The sequence below is a fragment of the Phodopus roborovskii genome, unplaced genomic scaffold, assembly GCF_943737965.1.
Source record: "Phodopus roborovskii unplaced genomic scaffold, PHOROB, whole genome shotgun sequence".
Lineage (NCBI taxonomy): Eukaryota > Metazoa > Chordata > Mammalia > Rodentia > Cricetidae > Phodopus > Phodopus roborovskii.
In genome coordinates this window covers 10077819-10098279 of record NW_026126434.1, presented here as the reverse complement: position 1 = coordinate 10098279, position 20461 = coordinate 10077819, and the positions used below count along the sequence as shown (strand labels likewise).

The 20461-nt window shown below is 47.7% G+C and overlaps 1 protein-coding gene across 1 annotated transcript in view; it reads left to right on the top strand.

Annotated features, from left to right (window-relative positions):
- Positions 1 to 3512: 3512 nt before the first annotated feature.
- Hkdc1 (hexokinase domain containing 1) overlaps positions 3513 to 20461 on the top strand; it is a 36965-nt gene continuing 20016 nt past the window's right edge. The window contains exons 1-6 of the mRNA XM_051186789.1: positions 3513 to 3617; positions 8350 to 8512; positions 15026 to 15174; positions 15251 to 15370; positions 17142 to 17237; positions 18505 to 18604. Coding sequence (XP_051042746.1) covers positions 3555 to 3617; positions 8350 to 8512; positions 15026 to 15174; positions 15251 to 15370; positions 17142 to 17237; positions 18505 to 18604 — 691 coding nt within the window. The 5' untranslated portion in view covers positions 3513 to 3554. The remainder of the gene's footprint in view (positions 3618 to 8349; positions 8513 to 15025; positions 15175 to 15250; positions 15371 to 17141; positions 17238 to 18504; positions 18605 to 20461) is intronic.

The window sequence follows — 20461 nt, the reverse complement described above, 5'->3', positions numbered from 1 at the left end:
GTTTCCTGTGTGCAGACATTTGCTCTCACACATTCTTGTGCAGCTAGCTGAAACTTAATTGCTCAGAATAATTTGTGCTATGAACAGTTTAATTTTGAACTTACATAAAGAAGCACAGTGTAGACTTCACAGTGTATTAAAAAAAAAAAACAGGAACAATTTATTTAATTATGTATGCAGTGTTCTATATGCCTGCAGGCCAGAAGAGGGCTACCATGTGGTTACGGGGATTTGAACTGAGCCATCTCTCCAGCCCTATTATTTTTCGAGACAGGGTCTCTATGTAACCTAGCTAGCCTGGGACTGACTGTACTATACCAGTCTGTTCTCAACTCATAGATGTTCACCTGCCTCTGCCTATTGAGTGCTAGGACTAAAGTCATGTTTTACCATACTCAGCCAGTAGCAAAATTTTGACAACATTCCTGACTGTCTATAATTCTGTAAATTAAACTGGTACCTTCTCATGGTTTATGGTTGTATTTTACTGAGTGGATGGAAAGGGCAACACACATTTTCTTTTCCTCAGGGGCCATAGGATAGAATGAAATAGGAATTTTAGGAGGGGTCCTCAGCCTTGAGAAGACTACTGTCAGATGATGATTTTGGTGTGCCCAGTGTAAGCTACATTCCTTTTCTGTGATTTGCCTCCATTGTCAGAGTAACCACCAGGGTGGTTGTGAAGATACAGCCTTGGCCTTCCACCCTGAGAAAAGAGAGAGCCAGAGGGAGAATCCAGGGCCTGTGCACTTGCCACTGCTCTTTGGAGCCAGGACTGTAATTCCAGACAAGTCCTCAGATGTCCTGTGCTCTGGTGCTAGACTGCCTGTGTTTGAAACTCTGTTCCACCAAATAGTGGGGCTCTGTGGCTCTACTCCTCCATCTGTAAAATGGAGAATGTGGTCATCATAGCAGTTAGTACTGTAGAGCAGCTTGTACACTCCATGTGTCCTAAAGATGACAGATTCATTCCCTGTGCAGACCTCCTGTCAGGCTCAGTACCTAAAGGACAGCCAGCAGGTGTTTCTTTGAACAAGGCCATGTGGATTAAAGCAGACCTCTACGGAAATGGATGTGTGTATAGAGAACTTTATTTCCTGTGTTGAGGTGCTGGGTCAAATGGATGATACGTATTAACTATTATAACAGTGACAACACTCAGATATGTCCATAAGCAAAGTCCACAACTTGAAACCCAGACATTTTAGACTAGCTACATAGAGCTTTAATACTGGTTAAACATACCAAGGGAGAGTCAGTGAGAAAACAGCAAGCCAACCCAGTTATTTCATCTTGGTACTGTAAATGAAGGGTCTGTAGATCACTCTGGATGCAGATTATCCTTTTTGTTTGTTTGTTTGTTTTTGTTTATTTTTTTCAGACAGGGTTTCTCTGTGGCTTTGGAAGCTGTCCTGGAACTAGCTCTTGTAGACCAGGCTGGCCTCGAACTCACAGAGATCCACCTGCCTCTGCCTCCCGAGTGCTGAGATTAAAGGCGTGCACCACCACTGCCCATCAACAGATGATCTTTAATTATCATTAAACCTTTTGGTTACTCAGCTAGCTCACACCTGGAAGGTAGATACCGATGTAATTAAGTGCTGTGCCTTGTAACAGGGACAGTCTAATGCCCTTTGCCTTCGTAAGTTTTCACAGGCTACCTGCCTGTCTACCTCACAGACAACTGGAGACTGCAGAGGCCTCTGAAGGGTTGGTTTCCTTCTGCCCACTGCCCATCCTAGCCTGGTATCCCAGCCTGGATGACCTCAGTTGGTGCCACAGGCACTTGAGAGGGAATTAAGGTAACAGTATCCTTCCTGAACAGGCAGCCTGCCCAGGATGTTATCCAAGACCATTTCTGAATTCCAGCAGTTGTACATTTTGGGGACTGAGTGGAAACTGAAGGTTAACCTTGTGTTTGCTTATGTGATAAGCAAAGGAGCTAAAGTCATGGTTTGGGGGTAAACAGACAGAAAGGGTCGAGGTTTCTCCATCAGGGAGGGAGTTATGTCAGTCTGTGGAAAGTATATAATCATTTAATCAAGACTGGCCTAAGCCAGACTTCTGATGGTTTCTGAAGAGGCAGCAGTAAGGTCTCTGCCTAAACGGTCAGCCGTTGTTTTTGATTGGTAAAATTGTGCAGTTGAAAAGCAGACTAAGCCAAGACTATAACTGGCCAGGGTGAAACAGCTTATTCAGAGGTCACTAGGACAGTGGGAGACAAGACCCTGGGGTGCCTGCAGCCATCTAGTCAGCTGTTAACTTTATAGCGCATTTTCTTTTTGGTTTTCAAAACAGGGTTTCTCTTTGTAGCTTTGGAGCCTATTCTGGAGCTAGCTTTGTATACCAGGCTGGCCTAGAACTCCCAGAGATCTGCCTACCTCTGTCTCCCAAGTGCTGGGGTTAAAGGCGTGGGCCACCACCTCCTTTTTCTTAGTGTTTGGGAGAGTACTGGGAAGGGTCTGTGCTGCCTTGTGTTTAGGTTTCGGGCTAGCTAAAACTCAATCCAACAGAGTCTTAGTTACCAGATGAGTATTGGGCAGAGGAAGAGGAGCTTGTGCCAGTCAGGAGCTAGGCTCTGGGATTGGTTCTGGGACTGCTTCCCTGCTGAAGCACTTACAAGTGGGATTCCAGTGAGTCACTTGGTTCAGGGCCACTTTCTCATCTGTGAGATGGGACTAATGCCGCTCCCTGTGCCTGGCAGCTGGTCGTACTGAATTCACTAGCCAGCCAGTGACTGGGAGGGGTGCAAAGGATTTTGTTCCTTCATGTCAGGTCCTTCTGGTATCGCGTGTGATGGGGGAGGTGGGCAATGGACCCAGGTGTGTCACTGGCAGCACACCCTTCCCACCCATAGCTTCAGGGCCTGCAGCAGAACCTCGAGTGAGGCCTGCTGGCTCTCATTATCTCAACATCTCCCTGCCCAACCCCAAGTTACTCCCTGTGGAATAAAGGCTGTCTGATTTACCACTGTTGAGTAGTGACTGTTTTTCATTAACCAAGCTAAAGGCTTATCTGCCACAGCAGAGGAATTGTCTCAGTATTTTTGGAATCTGCAGGACCAGGATATTACTCAGTCCCAGTTAAGAAGGTGCTTCAGAGGGACTGGGACTCTGCAGTTCTGTTGGCTTGCTGAGGAAAAAAGAGGCACCCTGGGACTGGGATTTACCTACAGAATAGCCCCACTGCATTTGTTTTGCCCCCCAACTCCTCACAAGATTTTCTTTGACTGAGTGGGCTTTAAGCATTGATGTGAATGCATTGCTTGGCACCTAGATTTTGTGGTGCCCAGTTTCTCAAATAGTCAACCCATCAAATCCTAGCCTTCCCCTCGGCTGGCCTGCAGCTCCCCAGAGCCTCCTGTTAGACAGTGTGTGGCAGAGGGAGGGACCAGAGATGGGTGAAGTTTAATCATTGAACCAAGCAGGTGGAAGTATTTAGTTCTAGCACCCAGCTCCCGCCTGAAGGAGAGGTGTGCAGCACTCCAGAGAGAGAGAGAGCAGCGACTGTACAGAAATCTCTGCCTGTCTCAGAGACAACCAAACTCGGGAAACATGTTTGCAGTACACTTGATGGCGTTTTACTTCACCAAGCTGAAGGAGGACCAGATCAAGAAGGTAAAGGCTGAGGTGTCTGGCCGTCTACACTGACAGAATCAACTGATTCCCTCTCAACATCAAAAGGGATTAAGGCGAGGTGGGGTGGGGGGGGGCAGGTAGGTTAGCTCCAGTGGTTGGGTGCTTGCTTAACTTGTGTGAAGTTCTGGGTTCAAGCCCCACCATGGAAAGAAAAAAGTATTTAAGAGAAGATACTGAGAGCCAATGGCATTGAAAGCCTCAAAGGGGAAGAGGTAGCGAGTCTCCTATATATCTTACTGTCCCAAGTCTTGGTGTTCAGTCAAAACTCTTGGCAAATATGGGATATGGAATTCTTTAGAAAGCTCAAAGAACTTTATGGCCAATTGAGGGGTGAGGGCACAATGGAGGTGAATCGTTTGTAAGAATCAGAAATTTTGTTGTTGTTTTGTTCTTAAATATGGTTTAATACTCTTCTCCATTTCTGTACATCACAACACGAAGATTCTGTTCTTAGGGTCTCTCTGCAGAGGCTAGGGAGTGCAGGCTACGGTTTCACCCTCTCACTTATGTGTGTTTGTATGCGCAAGTGTAACATATCAATATATAATGCAATATATATATCACGAAGGAGAACACATTGAAGAATCAGAACTTTGAAAAGTGCATTTGATTATTCATTTGTTTGAAATCATGTAGAATAAGGGCACCAAGAGGAATGTGGTTTTTATTTGATTATTTTAAGACAGGGTCTCGTTATATAGCCCATACTAGTCTCAGACTACTGCCTCAACCTTCCAAGTACATGGAATTACAAGGCCATGCCATTAGGCATGGCTAGGATGTAAATTTTAATACAGTTGTAATTTTCCTTTAGCATGTGCTGTTAGCCAGTAGCATCCTATTAATGGTGGATGTTTGGCTAGTTTGTCCCGAGTACTAGTCTACAAAATCAAAATGGGCTATAGTTAACTGATGAAATCAGGACTCTTTCCAGATGGCTAAAAGACCTGATTCACTGGTCCCATTCACTGGCTGCTGACAACTGCAAGGAGGAGGCATCTCAATGGTAGAAACAGCAGATCTCTAGGCAGCTGGACTCCGCCAAAGAGGATCAAGCTGAGATTGGCAGATCCCTCTTGTAGCCTCTTCAAAATAACTTTCAAAATGTAAGAGAGGGAGTGTGGTCCCTTGTAGCCCTCCAGGGAAAGTCAGCTGCAAGCTGAAGAGTAGAAACTCTCTGCTTTAACAGTTGTTTTACTCTGTCATTTGTTGACTAGATTCGCAGAGCCCCCTGTTGACTCCCCGAGGGGTGTAAAGTCCTCTGCAGCTCTGCTTCAGAGGTCACTTTCTGTTTCTTCCTGCTTGGCACAGATGCCACCCCTAAGTGGAATCTTTGAATTTATGGAACCTTCAGTGGCTCCTTATAGCCGCTGGCCTCTTGTTTTGGCCTGAGACTAGTTTGGAGCGCATTAGTCCACCAACACAAGCTCAGGTTCCATTGATGTATACCAGATCCTTCTGGAAGAAGCGCTAGCCTTTGTCAATTCCTGGGTTGAGTTCCTTTCCTCCCCATGGAAAGCAAGAAAGTCAGGAATCCCTGGAAGCCACCCTAAGCAAGGACCCAGCAGGTCCTTGCTTGCAGTAGGCTGGTTTGTAGTGGATTGGAGTCACAGCTTGGAGGACATTCCTCCACAGGTCAAAACCAGCTTGTCACAAGGCAAAGTGCATTATCTGAAGGGTAATTCTCTCAGTGCTTCCTGCCTGACAGTTTGCACACTTCCTGCTTGGAGTTGTCAAGGTCCTGGGACATGCTTGCCTGCAAAGATGACTCATCAGACCCTTGAACCATGTTTGGAAATCTCAGAGTGACATTAAGACACAAAGAAGGCCACTGTCTGACATTCATTTCCAGTTCAATATATTGACATATTTGACCTATTGATAATGCTGGGTTGGACCTGGTCATTGACCCACACATGGTTCATTCATAAAAACAGCAGATTGGGCTTTAAGTGTGTGTGTGTGTGTGTTTACAGTTTAGTAAGTCAACGTTGCAAAAATGTGGAGATGTTCACTTGAATCTCACCTTAATTTTCCCTCATGTCCCCAGTCTCCCATGTGCTCTGTGGCAGCCTTGTGTTCTGCTCATGGTTTGGTTTTACAGTTAAGTTGGCATGCATTGTGCATGAGCTCTGATCGCCTCCTACACACACTTTTCCATCATCTTCAAGATCACCTTCCGGCATCTTCCTCATAGTTTACGAAGTAGATGTACCCTACTACATTCACTTCTCCCTCTTTTTGGTTATTTGGAAGCTTTCAGAAACATTCAGCAATTAAAATATTAGTATATTAAAACAAGAATATTAGGGTTCTCCCTTGAAATTGCTTCCTGATTTAACCCAACACAAACCAAGTTTCTGCAATGGAAAAAAAATGACTACAATGAAGAGTGGCATATATTTATTATTAATTGGGGTAAATTTCTGAGAATAAAATTCAGAAGGGAAGCCAATAGGTCATAGTGTGGAACCTGCTTATGATTCAATTTGTAGTATGAGACCTTTGGACTGAGTGATCTTTCAGGCCCCTTCTGTAACTGAGTAGGCTTGAGCTTTGAGGCTTGTTATCTGCTCTCTCTAAAGCTGGTCAGCTCTCCTTTTGGTAGGAAGTCTGGGGGGGGGAAGTGGCCTGGGCTCCTGCCACCCATGTTCTTGGGCCTGGTACATGTGTCCTATTTACACAAACCCCAGATCACATGTCTGGATTGAAGATGGTACTTTTTCTTTTGTGTCCCAACATGTGTCTCCCTCCCTTCTTGATACTGTTTTAGGAAGATACGAAGAATAAACAGGAACCTGTTAAGCTGACATTCTTTCTTCTGAGCAGTGACTTGAGGTGCTAATGAGCGTTACATAGTAGCTTACCCATGTGCCCCCCATGTCTTATATGAGATGGCAGTCTGTGGGTATCTGGAGAAGTTCTTTATGCTCAGCTTGAGCAGTAGGTTCAGGGCTCGCTCTGGAGGTTTTGACAGGATCAAGTTGAGTTACCACATAGAGCATTCCATCCTTCCTCTGTCCCAATTACTTGGGTCATGTCCTTTCTACCCAGTTTTCTCCATTTGTGCAAGTTAGTGCCAACTAATTAGTCATCAACAGCGGAGCAGAAAGCCCTAATGAAGCATGACCTGGTTACATCCTATCTTCTCAAATATGCTGAAAGCTCCATTGTCCTTTTTTGGGGGGACCTCTGATTTCTGGCCTCTCTCTACCTCCTCCCAGGCCCCAGAGTCATGGGGCCATTTCACTATCCTGGGCCTCTTGACTGTGTCCTTCTGTTCTCTGAGGCCTAGCTGAAGAGGACTAATGCTTGTGCCCAGAACAGAGGTGATGTAAGGCCTGCTCTTCTTGGTGCAGTTCACCGGTGGGGCTGGTGGGAATACCTATGGAGGGTGTAGTCCAGTTCTGTTATGCTACCAGAGATCTGATCCTTGCCTTCCTTTTCTCTTGGCTAAGGACTGAAATTTGGCCTTATCTAGACATCTTAAAGGGTCTTGGAGGTTTGATGGGGTGACATGACAACACTTTGAAGAATGCAACTCTGACTTGGATAGTGTTCTCCTTCTAGGAATTCCTGGAGCCAGGCCTCCTTGGAACCTGGATGGGAGGAGGTGGTACCCAGTAAACATAACCGGCTATCTATAATCCATTCTCATGAGCCTGAGAATCCATCCATACTGTCATTAGCAATTGACTAAGACACTTCACTGCTATTCCTAATGTGACATGTTGCCATCAAGGTGACGGAACACACTGTGGTGATTTTTATAACTTCCCGCATTGGGGCCAGTGGCCCTCTGCTTCAATCCTGTCTACTTAAATGACATCTCGTTTCCAATAACAAGCTGACATAACTTGTTTTTGTGTTTTGAGGCATGTGTAACCCAAGATGTCATTGAAGCCCCGATATAGGCAAGGATGGCCTTGGGCTCCTTATGATCCTACTCTACCTCCTATGTTCTAGAATCACAGGCATGTGCCACCACGGCAGGCTTTGATGTGGCTTTAAAAATTAGACTTCTAATTAGTGAGCCTCTGTCTCAAAAAACAAAACAAAAATCCAATGATATTACCTCACTTTAAAGAATGTGGTTGTCAATCAAACCTAGTGCTACACTTCCTGTCAGCCAATAAGCAAAGAGACATGTGTGGATATATCGGTTGGATGAAAGACAGCTTCCATGGTAAACCAAGCATGGTGACACACACCTATAATCCCACCTCAGGAGGCAGAGTCAAGAGGATCACTAGTTTGAAGCCAGCCTGGGAAACTTAGCAAGTTCTAGTTTACCCTCAACATGGCTGCATAGTAAAATTGTCTCAGAATAAATAAACAAACCAACAAAAAAAGAAGTGTGGAAACCTGAGCAGCCAGGTATAGCCAATCTTTCCATCAGAGAGACAGGGGTACATGGTGAGAACCTGAATTGGGATTAGATACTCAAGCATCCCCACCCCAACTGTAAGAAGGAACCACTTCTTCCTCAGTTTGCCCTTCAGAGGAGTCAGTCTGCTCTGTCTCAGTGTCCCCTTCCATTCTCCCTGGCCTTGTCCCCAGCTGATGAAGTGCAGGTAAGGAGCCACAGGAGTGCACACAGCAAAGCTGTCCCCGGCATCAGGAGTTCTCGGTAGAACTGGGAGTTCACAGCCACAGCTGGAAGGCAAGCATCCCCAGGAGTCAACCCTGGCTAACCCATCATCTGTTCCAGGTGGACAGGTTCCTGTATCACATGCGGCTCTCAGATGAGACCCTCGTGGACATCATGGCCCGGTTCCAGGCCGAGATGGAGAAAGGCCTGGGGAAGGACACCAACCCCACTGCGTCAGTAAAGATGCTGCCCACATTCGTTAGGGCCATCCCAGATGGCTCAGGTGAGTGGGACTCAGGGTTATTGGGACTCCTTCCCTCCGTTCCCATACTAGCTCCTCAGCTGATGGATAACCTATTGCTTGCCACTGTCTCTTTCCAACCTCGCCTCAGTTCTGCTAACTGAATACTTTGGGGTCCTCAGGCAGAGCTCTTGGATACCCCTCTGCCCACTGTGACCTCGCTCATTCTATCTGCCCCCCTGCTGCACAGTCCCTCATTCTTGCTCCCATGAGTGCCACCTTAATTTTCCAGGTGCAGCCCTGAGATCAATCATCGCTTCTCTCTAGGAAGTGCCGCCACACTGTGATAGGGACTTGTCAGAGCCCTTGTCACAGTTGTGGGTGACAGTCCCCAGAAGCCAGAGCTTCCTTACCACATTGTTCTGAGCACTCACCAAACACCTGCCCCTGGTACACATGTGGAATGAGTGGTACACGGCCTTCTGTCCTCTCCCTCTAGATTCCAGGCTAGAAATAGTAAGTAGTGAAAGGAAGTGTGTGTGGAATAATATGAAGTGGCCATCCAAGAACCTGGGCCCCGGGCCCAGCCCTGTCACATCTTAGTGACTTCAATCAGTGCCTAGCCTTGTTCCTTCTTCTGTCAGATGAGAGAGTTGGCCTATTCACATGCTGGGCTGGATATCAAACCCAGGGCCTTGGCCATGCTGGACAAGCCTTTATCATTGAGCTGAGTTCTCAGCTTTTATGTCTTTGGTCCCTGTGGCTATTTTGTTCTTGGGAATGAACCCAGGAACTCTGATGTAGTCTACACAGACCCAGATGATGGTCCCAGTACTCTCCATTAGGACCTGGTTCCATGTTTGCCTGAGCATGTGATCTGCCCACCTGTAGAAGCTCCTAAATGTGGTCCCCAGAGATTCTGGTAATGTTCCTAGAGATATTGTGGGTTAACACAATATATATCCAGCCATTGTTCACCAAGTCAGAAGTTGGAAATAGATCCCACTGGGCTAAACACAAGTTGTCAGCAGGGGTGTTTTCCTCCTGGAGACTGGGGCAGTTAAGGCAAAACTCTGTTTCCTTGTCTTTTCTAGCTTCTAGAATCACTCACATTCCTTGCTTTGTGCTCCCTTTCCATCCTCAGAGCCACAGTGTGCCTTCAGATCTTTCTCTGACTCTGACCCTCTGCCCTGTCTTCTGTATATAAAGGTCCTGTTATTACATCAGGGCCACGAGATGATCAGGCTAATCTCTCAACGTAAAGGTCAGCTGATGACAATTCTGATTCTGCCTGCAACCTGCAACCTTAATTCCCCTTTGCGTGTGCCCTAACAGGCCTATGAGCCAGTGAATAGGATGTGGACTGGGCAGGGGTCACATTATTTTCCAACCACCATAGCCTGGTGCTCTCTGGAAGGATCCATGAGTGCCCCCCCCCCAGCTCTTCTGCTTTTTCTTGAGTACACAATGCCATTGTGGAATGCTAGGGTATCTCTGTCATATGATCCTTCTAGAACATCATGGGGTGACTGCTGTTGCTAGGTCTGACTGGGAAGCATGAGGCTTCCCCAGTTTCAGGGTATCAGTGCTCAGAGCCTTCGGGCTATGGAAGGAACAAAGACTGAGGCTTAGGGCCTACTTAGAAACCTTCAGTTGGATTAACAGGATTATGGGGGCAATGCTTGGGTCAAAGTAGCTTGGCTTGCTAGGTGAGAGGCCCAAGGGACAGCAATGGGAGAGGCATTGTATCCTTTCTTGTAGGTGGGTGCTTGTGGGCAGTGTTCTACCTAGAGCGTGGTTCCTAACTTCCTAATGCTATGAACCCTTCAATACAGTTCCTTATGGTATGGTGACCTCCAACCATAACATTATTTTCACTGCTACTTCATAACTGTAATTTTGCTACTGTTATTAGTCATAGTGTGAATATCTGTGTTTTCTGATGGTCTTAGGTGACCCTGGTGAAAGGGTCATTTAACCCTCAAAGGATTGTGACCCACAGGTTGAAAACCACTTACCTAGCAGGACATATGATTTGAAGAGTCATAACTCTGCTTTGAAATCTGGGCCCTGCCACTGACCCTAAAGGTGAATGCTGTGGGGACTGTGGTCCTTGTCAGGCCGTCCAGGGTCATCTGACACCTGAGTCATGGGGTGTGTGTGGGTGGTGAGGAGCACCAGGGCTAAGTCCTCCTAACCTGGACTGGGTGTGGCTCCAGAGCAAGGGAAAGTGGCCTTGGGTAGGCTGGTGGCTGTGGGGTTGCTTCAGAAAGTTTAGAGATGAGACTCAGATTCTACAGTTTTCTTCTCTTCAATCTGGGAGATGCACATCTTGTGTCAGGGTCCTCTGATGACCTCTCATTACATGATACAGTGCCATGTTATTCTGTCACTTAGGTCCTAATAATCAGATGCTCTTGGTGAATGCTAGGACTACTGTTCAGTGGTCCACATCAGTAGGGCATAGTTAGAGCATCACATCCACTTGTAGGTGGGAGAGCCAAGGGACTCTCTGCTTCCCATGAAGACTTTTAAGTTTGCTAAATTGAGCGACAATAGACAGAGCTGTAGGAGAAAGCTTGTACTTTCATCAATGTGTCCACAAGCACAGGAGCCATACCTGACACAGAACTCTAAATAGGGGAGAGGGGAGGGAGGGTTTGAGGCAGTGTCAGGGGTAGTGAAAAGATTTGGTGGACATGCCTGATCACAAAGGGCAGACAGAGCATGGGACGGAGTGTCTTTAGATGCTAGTGTTTCATTTTCTGTCTCTAACATTGCGGTTTGAGTTTGGTCTTCTGTGGTTTGTGACATCTCAGGAGGAGGAGGAGGAGTCAAGTCCATGCCTCTTTGGCAGATCTAAGTGACAGGTAGGTAGATGAGGGCCACCTCAGGCAAAGTCCTTCCCATGTTTACTGCCCCCTCTAGGCTCTCAGTTTGATATACCAATCAGGGTGTTGTTTTTGAGCACCACCACTAAGATCTGATGAGCTCATATGAATGGTACATGTATGTGTGTTTGTGACAGGGTCTTGCTATGTATAAATCATACATAGTACTTGGGTAGGTTGGGGTGTTTTAAAAAAAAATCTCTCAAATGGCGTTGGGGAGATGGCTCAGATGGCAAAGCACATGATGCTAAAATGTGAGTTTGGATCCCTAGAGCCCATGTAAAGCCTGACCCAGTTGTGCACACTTGCATTTCAGTGCTCACAGAAAGATGGGAGACCAGCTAGCCTGTGTATGCAGCAGCCGACAAGAAACCCTGCCCAGTAAAGGTAGAAGGAGGGAACCAGCAACGAGGTTGTCCTCTGACCCCTATACACGTGCACTGTGGCGTGTGTGCATCAGTACTCATTTTCATGAGCTTGTACATGCACACTTACACACATGCGCGCGCGCGCGCACACACACGCACACACAAAATGTTGTTGTTCTCAGTTCTCCATAGTTTTGTGAGCTGGTTTTGTAATTTCACAATTACTAACAGAGCTAAGCAAACTAATCATTGTGGCCTCTGTTTCAGAAATACATTCTGTTTGCTGTAACCCTCTTGGGTCTGTCTATCTGTTCTCTATAGTTCTCCTTGCTCTGAACCTACCTGAGGAGTAACCCACAGAGCCTGGCTGGCCTCCCAGTCTTGTAGGAAGCTAACATGGACCATTCTCTTTTAGAACCAAAAGCCATAAGAGTGAGTGCCCTGTGGCGGCTGTTTCCTTTCAGGACAGTAAAGGTGTGACCCTTTGACTCTATGAGGTAGGCTTTCTCCTTCACCTCTGCCTCCACTCTTTGTTGGGGTTCAAGGTGAACCTTAAAGCCCTGATGTGTTCATTCAGACCAGGTTGATGGGCTTCAGGACCCAGGTTTCATACTTGCCAAAGCATAAAATTCTAATGCATGGGGCAGTTCCTAGACATAGTTCCCACGCCTTCCTCTGGGGGATATGGATCTCCAGAAATCTATCTGTGCATGGTGTTAGTGGTGCATGCCTTTAATCCCAGCACTTGGGAGGCAGAGGCAGGTGGATCTCTGTGAGTTCGATATCAACCTGGTCTACATAGCTAGTTCCAGGACAGGTTCCAAAACAATACTGAGAAACCCTGTCTCGAGACCCCCTCCCCAAAAAAAAGAAAAGAAAATCTGTTTGGCCACTGGGTACTCTTAGGGGACACTGTATGGGCAATGGGAAAGGAACAGAGGCAAGGCCCCGGCAGTGACATTGAGAAGGGAACGCCATTTCTGAGGACCTCCTCATCTTGGGAGGCTATTTTCTTTTGTGCATGCTTGTGGTGTAGGGGTGTGTGTGTGTGAATAGGGAGGGTGTAGGTTGGATATCAGCTGATATTCTCTACCTTCTCTGTCACTGAACCTAGTGCTTGATGATTGGCTTGATTGGATGGCCACCAAACCTCATGGATCCTCTAACCTCTGCCTCCCCAGTGATGGGATTATAGACATGCACCACCGTGCCAGGACTTTTACGTGGGTGTTGGGGGTCAAACTCAGGTCCTTATGCTTATGCAGCAATCACTTTACCAACTGAGCCCTCTCTACAGCTGTTTTCTCAACAATTGTTATGAAAGGCCCTTCTTACCCTCCATCCTCTTACCCTCTACTCCCCCCCCCCTTTTGCTCTGCCTGGGCAGGGCCTCCCTCCACCAGGTCCAGGAAGTCCTTGCTCTGGGGTTAGAGTCACACCACGTGGAAGGGATCATACCACGTGGTTTCCTTGAAATGACATCTTGAGTCACTAGGGAACAAGGTGTTTGCACAGCGATAAGGGCATGATCCAGGGCAGAGGGAGGACCCTAGCCAGTTCTCAGCTTGCCACCTCCCTTCTCTGGAGCAGGGCAACCCCCCCTTTGGCTGGAGGCCCCCCCCAAATTTGGCCTTCCCTTCCAGTAAATTCTCTCTGTGGCTCATTGTCACCTTCTGTGATTCACTCCCACCCCCCAGCCCCCAACTCCTCTGTGGCTGGGACACATGCTCCCCTGCCTGGCTGCCTCTTCACACTCCATCTTGTCACAGCACCTTGGGGAAGTGGCTGCTGGCTCTCACCTCTCCTGTGCTTGCTCAGCAGAGCATTTTTCCTATCTAGCCCTGTACTTCTGATAAGGTCCCCAGGGTGCTCACACCCTGTCATCTTGTCCTCCCGGCACCCGGCACTGATAGGGAGTTAGGTGCTCTGGGGATGTTTGCAGGACTTCCACACCAGCACAACACACCTCTTGCTGAGATGGGATGGGGTAAGTGCATAGGATTTCATATCTGAATTCCTTGGCCCAGTAATAGACCTTAAACCATTCCCTGGGGCTCCCTCCAGTGCTGATCAAAGGAGATAATCTCTAGCTGCTTCCGCTGAAACAAAAATCCAGCTGCCTGGGTCTATAAATGATTGACACCTGGGCTAGCTGGTGGCATGTTTAGAAATGCAGAGTTGCAGGCCCCTCCAGTCACAGTTGCTTGCAAACTAGGTTCCCAGAGAGGTACCTGTGTGACAGTTTGCATAGCACTTCTGGCCAGCTAAGCCTCAGCCTTTAACCCTTGGATTACCAGAATAGAGAAACCTCCAATAGTACAGACCTGTTTGTTGTGCAAGGACATTGGGACTGAGAAGGAGGCACACCTAATTTCATGGGAACCCTAAAGCTGGGACTTCTGTGCACTCAGCTTGGGAGGCCTGGGCCTGTGAGCTTCCTCCCTGCCCTTGCATTTGCTGTCTGCTGGAGTTCTGCATTAGCTCTCAGGGTTCACTAGGAGTGATAGAATATCCAGCTGACCATTGAGATAAGTAGCTATTGGGGGTTGCAGGCGTGGAGTTTTTCTTCAGTGTACACACCTGGCATTGAAACCACTCAGCAGGCATAGATAGTTCTTTATAAATACTTCTATTGTTAGGAGGTGAATTTCCCATGCATGTGGCTGACACCAAAGGCACTGGCAAAGATCCTGTGTAGGTGTCATTAGGGTTGGGTGCCTCACCTAAAGCTTGCATCATTCTGTATTTTCTTTTGACCCAGGCTGGGTGCTGGACCATCTGCTCCTGTTGGAGAGATTGCCCCCAAGTCCCTCAATTAAGTATCTTTGGTACTCTAACGTCTGTCATGTGGTCCCTGCTGCCCTCCCCTCCTGGAGTGTCTCCCTCTGAGGACTGAAACTTGTGTGAGACTAGCCTCTCTTTACTGCACCCCTCTCTTTCTCATGCCGTCCTTTATCTGAATTTCCCATGTTGATGCTGTGGCTTTCTTCCCAGATAGAGGCTAGAATAGGCTCTGCTCTCAAGGCTCAGTCCTCAGATCCCATCACAAAGAAGGTTCACATGTGCCTTTCCCCAGTGAACTTGCTCCTTCTCTCCAGCATGACCAAGTGGAGCAGGGTTGGGCTCACACCCCAGCTCTGCCCCCTACTGCATAGTGCAGACTGACAACTATACCCCCCCAACCCTTAATAAGTGGAATGATGATACTATCCATGGGATTGTGAGGATGGTCCATCTTGTGTCACAGGAGAGATTTTTTTTTTTTTCTGAATGGTGACTGTTTGGGTTTCTTATAGAAAACGGGGGATTCCTTTCCCTGGATCTTGGAGGATCCAAGTTTCGGGTCTTGAAGGTACAGGTCTCTGAAGAGGGGAAGCAGAATGTCCAAATGGAGAGTCAGTTCTACCCAATGCCTAATGAAATCATCCGCGGGAATGGCACAGAGGTACTGGCAGGATGGACAGGCCTGGGTACTGGCTACCAGAGGCTGTGCCCTAAACACTGTGTGTTCTGTCCTGCAGCTCTTTGACTATGTAGCTGACTGCCTGGCAGATTTCATGAGAACCAGAGATCTGACGCATAAGAAGTTGCCCCTGGGCTTTACCTTTTCTTTTCCCTGCAGACAGACTAAGCTGGAGGAGGTAAGAGTGGAGGGTTGGGGCTTGTGGACATGTGCAAGGGAACAGCATGAAATTCTAGTCTGTCTGTCTTTCCCTCTGCTTCTTGCTAATGTGTGAGAGAAAGCTGGGTGGCATGACCCTTGATTCTGTGCTTAATTGTACACAGTATGCAGAGGCAGAACCTTTAGGTGGTTCTCAGGAGGCCTTGCTGGTCCCTGTAGTCAGCCGGTCTGCAGTGGGCTTTAAGTGCACATTGCTAGGGTGTCAGGAGAGATAGTGCTGGCCTCAGGGCAGCAGGGATCTGCCTGCCTCTGGCTCCTAGTCTCTGTTTCATTTCTCCTCTGGTGAAGCAGGTTATCTGAGCCTAGGAAGGCAGGAGTTAGTAGCCGTGGCCACACAGTGGCAGTGTGGTACAGAAAACAACCTTGGGGCTGATCATGGGTCTGAGTTCTGAAGTCTGACTGGAGACCCAGAGTTACTTCCTGTCTCTATTTCTTTGTCCATAACTGAGGGAACTGGACAAGGGTTGTCTAGGGTCTGTGAGATTGGGCTTAGCTTCTCCAAGCTGGGTGAATGGACTTAGGCAACTCTGTTCCATCTCCAAGTTCTGTTCTCATATGAAACAAACAATCCACCCACCTACAATTCCTTGATTTCGGGAGAGAAATGCCATTTGTAAATAATTGAGAACCATGTTTCCAAGTTGAAATTAAGTTCTCCAGAGGGCTGGAGAGATGGCTCAGAGGTTAAGAGCACTGACTGCTCTCCCAGAGATCCTGAGTTCAATTCCCAGCAACCACATAGTGGCTCACAGCCATCTATAATGAGATCTGATGCCCTCTTTTGGCCTTCAGGCAGACATGCAGACAGAACACACAGAAGGAAGAAAGGAAGGAAGGAAAGAAGCCGGGTAGTGGTGGTACATGCACCTGCCTCAGAAGGTAGAGGCAGGCAGATCCCTGGAGACTGGCCTGGAGCTAGTTCCAGGACAGGGTTCAAAGCTACACAGAGAAACCCTGTCTCGAAAAACAAAACAAAACAAAAAAAGAAAGAAAAGAAATTAAGTCCACCATGTCAGTTCTGTTTGGGGACCTACAAATTATGCATTCACCACATATTGCACACACCCTACCCCGAGATATTTTGAGAGGCGTCCCCTCCCTGTGCAGCTGGAGGTGAGGGGTGGGGGAGGGTGGCGGTGGTTCTGTTATACAAACAAAAAACCTGAGGCTCCAGTGATGAGTGAGTCAGGCTTCTGACTCTTCAGCAATTATAATTCCTGTGACCAAGATAAAAGGAGTAAAGAGAGATGTCTCGATTATAAAGCATTCCCCTGAGGCAACGTTAAAAATCTCTCTGCAAGATATGTAATCAACCCCTGTCTCTCAGCTGATGAGTAGATGTTTACAATGGAATACTATCCAGCCATCAAAAGGATGAATGACTGTCTATATGTCACTAGTGGGAATGTGGAGGAACATTAAACTTAGTGCAAAAAGCCAGGCACAGAAGGACAAATTACATATATCTCACTTGTTTTTGAGATCTAGATAAGTCTCACCACAAAAAAACCATAACTGATTGTGGTGGTTATGCAGATGGATCTGACTAGACTGCAGCGAGGGTCCCTTCTATACCCCATAAATCCGTACAATTAGTATACATCAATTAGAAACAAAATGAAATCCAAAAGAATCAGAGTGATGGAGCACAGAGAAGGGAGCCCACGGGGTCTCGGAGCACAGGCTGTATGTTTACTGCAGTCCTTATATTAACTGAAACATCCTCACAGGGCTTCCTGCTTTCATGGACCAAGAAGTTCAAGGCCCGGGGAGTTCAGGACACAGACGTGGTGGGCCGCCTTGCCAGCGCCATGAAAAAGCACAAGGTGAGGGACTCACTTTGTCATGGAGCCTCCCAGTCCTTGACTCTTGTTGGGTTGGGGCCCTTGTACTGCACCTGCCTGGAGGGGGTGGGGCTGTTGCATTGTAGTGAGGATGCACACAGTTAGACAGGCCTTCTGGAGGACCACAAAGGGACAGCCTTTTGTTTCCCGGGTCCCCAGCTGCCTGGCCCCTTCAAGAAGATTGTGCTGTCACTGTGTTTAAGCCCCTCCTTCCTTCCTCTCTGGGTTGGGGTGTAGTGGTGTCAAAGTACACGGACAGGCCTTGAGTTCTCCCAACAAGAAAACACACAAATACCACAGAACCCAAAGGACACTCTTTCTGGCCTAGCTCTCTATTCTGCTTCCTACTACTACTTTTGGATGATATTTTACAATTATTTATATAGTATCAAAAGTAAGTGCTTTTTTAAAAATCCCAAATGAAACACTTAAAACCTAAACTGCTTGCTGCCTGTTGAGAAGAACTATTCTTACTGCTATTGGCTGAGCTGGTGAGTCCCTAGAAGGGTGGCAGGTGTGCCACTCTGAATTATGATCCTCAGCCCCAGGGGAACATTTGGGTGTGTCGCCTTCCAGTCCTTCCTTCTCACTTTAAAACAGTCCTCCAGACTTGAGGAAGCCCTGGTGTAATGGCTGGGGTTGACCTGACAGAATAGGAAACCCACGTGGAAAGATGGGTTTAGTCAAGGCAGTGCTTACTGGATGGCAGCAGGGCCCTGTGGGGCCGCTTCCGTCGCTCTCTGTCTCTCTCTCTCTCTCTCCCTTCTCTCTCTCTCTTCTCTCTGTCTCTCTCTCCCTTCTCTCTCTCTGTCTCTCTCTCTCCCTTTCTTCCCTTTTTAGAAATATTTTTTTTTATTTATTATATACACAGTGTTCTGCATGTCAGAAGAGGGCACCAGATCTCATTGTAGATGGTTGTGAGCCACCATGTGGGAATTGAACTCAGGTCCTCTGAAAGAGCAGTCAGTGCTTTTAACCTCTGAGCCATCTCTACAGCCCCGTTTATTCTTTTAGAAATAACAGTTTCCACTGTATCCCCAGGGGTAGATACCAGAAGCTGTCCCCCAGTCCTCTTTTATAGAAGCCCTTCCCCTCAGTGGAGGAGCACGAGCTCCCCCTCCTCCCCTAGATCCTGGACCTTGACAAAATCTGTGTCTCACAGGCTGTGTCTAGTGATGTTCCCTGTTTGGGGAGGGCGGGGGAGTAAAGCTTTCTAGTGCTGATACCCTTGCGGCCTTGTGTTCACCAGGACCTGGACGTGGACATCCTGGCCTTGGTTAATGACACTGTGGGGACCATGATGACTTGTGCGTATGATGACCCCAGCTGTGAAGTCGGTGTGATCATTGGTAACTCAATGGACTTGGTGTTGTGGAGGCGGGAGATGGGGCCTAGCTGGGGCTGAGTTTGAGTAAAGTCTAAATAAATATTAAGGGTGCTGACACTTTTCAGGAGAAGCAACACAGGGAGATAGGAAACCTACTGTCATCCCTCCCTCCTTCTGTCCTCCCTCTGTCCATGCATCCGTCCACCCATCCATCCCTCCATCCTCCTCCCTCCTTCCCTCCCTCTCTCCATCCACCCTCCCTCTCTCCATCCACCCTCCCTCTCTCCATCCACCCTCCCTCTCTCCTCCATCCATCTTCCCTTCATCCCTCCCTTCCTCTGTCCCTCCATCCATCCTCCCCATCCATCCATCCATCCCCCATCCATCTTCCCTCCATCCATCCATTCTCCCTCCCCCCCCCCCATCTCTATTCCCTGCCCTCTCCTTCCCACTCTGGTCTCTTCATGCTGTGTTGTTCTGGGCCTGTGCTTGGGGCTGGCTCACAGTGAAGCTCCTATACTTTCCTGTGTATGCTGAGAATCTCAACTAGAGCTGGACATAACAGTTTTCATCTGTAATCTCAGCCCTCATGGACCAGGAAGATTGCTTTGTTATCAGCCTGGGCAACTTAGTGAGTTTCCGGCTGGCCTGGGTTGAAGAGTGAGCATCTGTCTCGATTGGGCAACAATTGAGAGACTAATTCCCAGGACGAGGGTAGAAGTAGACAACCTGTCCAGAGGCCACTGAATTCTTGCAAGAGGTGTAGAAAGGACCTGAGCCATGTAAGTTAGATGCTGCCAATGCATCCAGCAGCTGGGGGAGTCTGTGAGGAGACAGTTGGAGGCAGAATGCATTCAAGTAATATTTTGAGGCAGGGTTTCATGTGTAGACCAGGCTGGCCTCATAATCCTCCTGTCTGGATGATAGGTGTGTATGTGTGTGTGGATGCATGTGAAAGAGAGAGTGCATGTGATGTGCCTCCATTCTTGGTTCCTAAGTTGCTCTCAAATAGCTACTTCTCTGACTCCTGTTTCTCTGCCAGGGCAGGGTGGGGGACAGTTTCTGATTTTCTAAAAGGGGTTTCTAAGGGAGATCTGTCTACATAAGCAGCTTGAAACACTTCCAGGGGCCCCCAACCCCCCACTCCCACTTCACATCAAGGCAGGAACTTGCCAGTCACAGTATCCCCTGATGTTGTCCCCCACCCCCAGTCTGTCGTGGTGACTGTGTTTGAGGCCACAGATTGATTTCAAACCTCAGCGTTGTCCCATGCTTGTCTGTGAAAAGCTTTTCCACATGCCATGTTACAGGTTACAGTCTGTGTTTTTTACATGTCTCATTTCTTCATATTACCATTTAAAATACCCAGACCAGGGTACCAGCCAGGGAGAGAACCAGTTAGTGAGTGGGGGAATAATGTGTCAACGCAGCGTTACTGAGGCATAAAATTTCTCTTGCTTCGGGTATGTAATTTAATGATTTTTTTTCCCATAAATTCTCAGAGCTTTATAAACTCAGCTCATTGTAGTTTTAAAACATTTTCACTATCCCAAAGTATCCAAAAAGGTCTGTCCATTTGCTGCCATTCCCTAGCACTGGTGTGTGTGTGTGTGTGTGTGTGTGTGTGTGTGTGTGTGTTTCCTTGGAGTGGTTTTGTTCTCAGCAAACAGAGTCTGGCTTTCTTAGGGCATATTAACTATCAAAGGCCAGATGCGCCTCTCCTGAGACCCATTGATGGAGGGAGTGTGAGCGGACCTGAGAGATGGCCCAGCCCTTACGAGCATGGAGACGATCTGAGTTCCATTCTCAGCACCCACACTGGGTGGCTCACACATCTGTAACTCCAGTTTCAGCCCATCTGACACCCTATTCTGGACTC